At 36.0% G+C, this 5,292-nt stretch overlaps 1 protein-coding gene across 1 annotated transcript; it reads left to right on the top strand.

The window, feature by feature from the left end:
• The first annotated feature begins 3,851 nt into the window (after positions 1-3,851).
• On the top strand, positions 3,852-4,322 carry LOC130934548 (secreted RxLR effector protein 161-like). Its single transcript, XM_057864107.1, has one exon. It carries the CDS (start codon positions 3,852-3,854, stop codon positions 4,320-4,322), a length of 471 nt encoding a protein of 156 aa, XP_057720090.1.
• The last annotated feature ends 970 nt before the right edge of the window (positions 4,323-5,292 follow it).

The following is a 5,292-nucleotide window of genomic DNA, read 5'->3' as shown; positions in this document are numbered from 1 at the left end:
GAAAAAGGACAAACAAAAGGAAATTAGGTGCCGATAGAGCTAAAGATGTCTTAGAACTGATACATACCGATATATGTGGTCCATTCCCTACTATCTCTTGGAATGGACAACGGTACTTTATTACGTTTATAGATGATTACTCTCGTTACGGGTATCTATATTTAATTCATGAAAAGTCCCAAGCCTTGGATATTTTCAAGTCTTTCAAAGCTGAAGTTGAACTTCAACTTGGAAAGAAAATTAAAGCTGTCAAATCTGATCGTGGTGGTGAATACTACGGAAGATATGACAGTTCAGGTGAGCAACATTTCGGGACTTTTTCTCTTTTTCTAGAGGAGTGTGGCATTATTCTGTAATACACCATGCCAGGCAAACCTAGCATGAATGGTGTTTCAGAGCGAAAAAACCGAACTCTTAAGGATATGGTGAGAAGTATGATTAGTCATTCTTCCTTGTCTAAATCACTTTGGGGAGAAGTCTTAAAGATCACAGTGTACATCCTTAATAGGATACTGATGAGCGGAATTCTCGCGCGGTCTAGAATTTTCACAATTAAGTTCTCGTTGAAAGTATAGCCTCTAGACCGACAAAGAATCCGCTCGTGCAAAAGTTTTGGTTGTCACAAAGGGGTCCACCATAACTATTGTCTTGGTATGCATCGTAATATGGTTGTTGGTCATAGTGCATTGGAGGGGGTCGTTGCCAAGAGGGTTGATCAAATCCTTGTGGCTCCTCCCATCTTTGATTGTCCCAACCTCGATGCATATTCACATTGTAACTTCCATTCCCTGCAACATAATTTGAACTAAACTCGTAGCCAAAGAGGTGAGAGTTAATAGTAGAAAAGAAAAACAAAAACTAATAAAGATACGCAACTAAGTCCTAAAACTAACAAACGAGTAAAAAGAAAATATTTACAATAACCAATAATAAGGCACACGTTTGCAATTTCCCGGCAACGGCGTCATTTTTGACGAGCGGAACTCTCACGCGGTCTAGAATTTTCACAATTAAGTTCTCATTGTAAGTATAGCTTTTAGACTGACAAGAAATTCCTTTGTGCAAAAGTTTAGTTGTCACAAGTAACAAACCCCTAATAAAATTGATAACCGAAGTATTTAAACCTCGGGTTGTCTCTCAAGGAATTGCAGGGAGGTATTCTTATTATTGGTTATGAGTTGTGTAAATTGGAGTTTTGGGGATGAGAAATGAGAAGAGTAAATTGTAGAGAAAATAGAATAATAACAATAAAAACTCTTGGCAAGGTATGAGAATTGGAAGTCCTATCCTAGTTATCCTTATCAATTGTGATGAGAATTGTCTGTTGCTCCCACTTGGTCAACCTCTAACTATGAAGGTAAATCAAGTGGATAAATCGATATGAATCCTCAAGTCCTATTCAACTCCCAAGGAAAGACAAAAGTTAGTGGAATTCAAATTAACTAGCAAACATAACAATTATCCATCAACAAAGGAGTTTGATAACTCAAGTGTCACCAATTACTCAACCAAAACCGAAAGGAGAAAAATCTACTCTAGAACCCTCCCAAGCATTTTATCAAACACTTGGAAGGCACAACACAAAAGCATAGAAAAGTAATAGGAGATAATAACATCCAAATAACCAATCTCAAATATCAGCAACATAGATCAAAAGAGAGCAATCTTGAATATGAAATACCTCAAATTATATTCAAATAGAGAATCCAATCACAAAAGAGATATATAGATCAAAGTATCAAAGTTAATAAGAGTAGAAGAGAATTAAGTCAAGGAACATTAAACCTGGGATTGAGAAAAGATAATCCTAAATTCTAAAGAAATTCTAAATCCTAAAACCTAAGAGAGAGGAGAGAGCCTCTCTCTCTCAAACTACATCTAAAACCTAAAATTATGTGAATGAGAAGTATGAATGATGTCCCTCATTCTGCCTCACTCCCAGTCTCTAATCTGTGTTTTCTGGGCTTGAAACTGGGCCAAAAAGAGCCCAGAAATCGCTGGCAACTTTTGCACGTGGCGCACATCACGCATGCGCGTGGGTCACGCGTGCACGTTGTTTGGAGAAATCCCTTATCACGCGTACGCATCGCTCCTCTTTTGCGCTGGTCACGTGTACGCGTCACGTCCCGCTGGTTAGCTTCATTATTCCTTTGTATTCCTTCCATTTTTGCAAGCTTCCTTTCCATTCTTCCAAGACATTCTTGCCCTATAAAGCCTGAAACACTTTAACACACAAATCACGGCATCGAATGGTATATAGAGGAGTTAAAATTTGACAATTTAAAAGCTCTGAAAGCGAGTTTTCAATCATAGCATGAAATCCAGAAGGCAACGTAGAACATGTGAATTTTATAAATAAGTGTAGGAATAATCTGATAAATTCCACTCAATTTAGCACAAAATAAATTATAAAATAGTGGTTTATCAGGTACCAAGCAAAGTAGTTAACAAAATCCCTTATAAAATTTGGATTGGGAAAAGACACATTATAAAGCATTTGCATATTTGGGGATGTCCAGCTAAGGCGCGACCTTATAGGCCGCACGAAAGAAAATTGGACTCAAGAACAATTAGTTGCTACTTTGTTGGTTACGCTGAGTGTTCACGGGGGTACAAGTTTTACAATCCTGCATCAAGGTCTATTTTGAAACGAAAAATGCGATATTTCTTGAGGATGTTGAGTTTGGGGGAAAGGAAATATAAGGAATATTGCTTTTGATGAGGATTCTGAAACTGACAATGATCAAGTCCTTGTGCCTATTGTTGTTCAAGATACAATTATAGTACAAGAGCAAAATGAGAATCCAACTGTAGATCCAGTTATAGTACAAGAGAACAATGAGAATATTGTTGTTGCTCGAGATACTGCTATAGTACAAGAAAATGATGAGAATTCTCCTCAATCCCAACCCACACAGCAAGCTCAACAACCTCAAGAAGTGCCATTAAGAAGATCCATAAGAGAAAGGAGAAGTGCAATTTCGGATGAATATGTTGTCTATCTCCAAGAACATGAGGATGGCATTGGTTTGACAGAAAATGACCCAATCAATTTTCTTCAAGCCATGCAAGGTTCTAACTCTGAAAAGTGGATCGATGCCATGAAAGAAGAGATGAAGTCTATAAAAAACAATGACGTGTGGGATATCGTAGAATTACCTGAAAGTGTGAAACCAATTAGCTATAAATGGATATTTAAAACCAAAAGGGATTCTAAGGGTAATGTCGAGAGATATAAAGCTCGTCTAGTCGCTAAAGGCTTTACTATAAAAGAAGGCATTGACTATAAAGAGACTTTCTCTCCAGTATCATCGAAAGACTCTTTTAGAACCATAATGATACTAGTAGCTCATTTTGACTTGGAGCTACATCAGATGGATGTAAAGACAACGTTTCTCAATAGTGACATTGATAAAACGATGTATATGGTACAACCAGAAAATTTTGTATCAGGTGATTCAAAATCTATGGTTTGTAAGTTAAAGAAATCCATCTATGGTCTCAAACAAGCTTCCCATCAATGGTATCACAAGTTTCATCAAGTCATTATCTCATACGATTTTGAGGTGAATATCATAGATGAGTGTGTATACTGCAAGTTTAGTGGGAGTAAATATATCTTTTTGGTCTTATATGTTGATGACATTCTACTTGCCAGCAACAATATAGGCTTGTTGCATGAAACTAAGAAATTTCTATCGAACAAATTCAAAATAAAAGATCTTGGTGATGCCTCTTTTGTATTGGGAATCGAGATACTAAGAGATCGTTCTTAAGGTATTCTTGGATTATCACAAAAGAACTATATCGAAAAGATTTTAAGTAGATATGGCATGGAAAATTGTAGACCAATGGACACACCTGTAGCTAAAGGAGATAAGTTGAGTCTCAAACAATGCCCTAAAAATGATCTTGAGAGGACAGCAATGCATGATAAACCTTATGCATCAGCACTTGGGAGCTTAATGTATGCTCAAGTCTGCACACGTCCCGATATATCATTTATAGTGGGAGTGTTGGGTAGATACTTGAGCAATCTGGGCACGGATCATTGGATAGCTGTTAAACGCGTAATGCGTTATCTGAAGAGAACAAAGGATTACATGCTCACTTATCGGAGATCAGAAAATTTGGAGATCATTGGGTATTCTGATTCTGATTTTGTGGGATGCCAAGACAGTAGACGCTCTACTTTAGGCTGTAACTTCATTTTGGCTGGAGGAGCTATTGCATGGAAGTCTAACAAACAGACTCTTGTAGCTTCCTCAACAATGGAGGCAGAATATGTTGCTTGCTTTGAGGCATCCAAACATGGCATATAGTTGCGAAACTTTGTCACTGAGCTATACATTGAAAAGCCATTAAAGATATTCTGTGACAACAAGTCAGCAGTATTATACTCCAACAACAATAAGGGCTTGACAAAATCGAAGCATATAGACATCAAGTTCTTAGTTGTCAAGGAGAAAATTCAAGAAAAATAGATTTCCATAGAACATATAGGAACATAGTATATGCTAGCAGATCCATTAACTAAGGGATTGATCCCTAAAGTCTTTCATGAGCACACTGCTCAGATGGGTGTCAATATTTGTGATGCCTTGGTTTAGTGGGAGTTTATGCTATATGTCCTATGACAGATATTGAGTTATTTTTTCTGCAGAATTAAGTTGATGGTTTATTTCATGTTTTATGAATTGTTCATTTTGCAATATTTGTATTGTGTTTGATCTCAATAAAGTTTTAAAGTTGGACCAGCTGGAAATAGACATGCATGAGATCACTTGGCATGTAATTTCCATATTACTCATCCAAATTTGATCTGTGTCGTTAAGTATATTAGGATGGTGATTGGCGTGGTTTAGTCACGAGATTTAATGTGATAAAAGTTGTGGTAGTTCCATATCTAATGTATGAGACGGACCAGATTGTTAAAGTAATGAGAGAAATAGTATTCAGTGTGCGCATAAAGTTTATAAGATGTGATTATGTCAAGAAAGAATATATGTATAGCCCAAGTGAGAGATTGTTAGAAAATTATTTTAATTTCCTAATTTGTTTGTGGGCAATACATATATTAATTATAATCACAAATTATGCTATTTCAAATTAAATGACTTATATAATGGTGATCTCATTTATTGTTATAAATGCTAAATTGAATAAGTCATTATTACTTTTGATTTGAAACTAAATGAGAATAAAATCGGATATTATCTTTTGTTTCCTTAGATAATTATTTTTTTGGATTTTAGATATATTATCTTTTGGACTTTAGATACTATTTTATTT

Source organism: Arachis stenosperma, chromosome 6 (assembly GCF_014773155.1).
Source record: "Arachis stenosperma cultivar V10309 chromosome 6, arast.V10309.gnm1.PFL2, whole genome shotgun sequence".
NCBI lineage: Eukaryota > Viridiplantae > Streptophyta > Magnoliopsida > Fabales > Fabaceae > Arachis > Arachis stenosperma.
The sequence above is the reverse complement of the archived record's forward strand: the minus strand, read 5'-3'. Positions and strand labels throughout refer to the sequence as shown.

Excerpts from the sequence above, each read along its gene's own strand:
- LOC130934548 (XM_057864107.1), top strand. The coding sequence starts at position 3,852 with ATGGACACACCTGTAGCTAAAGGAGATAAGTTGAGTCTCAAACAATGC.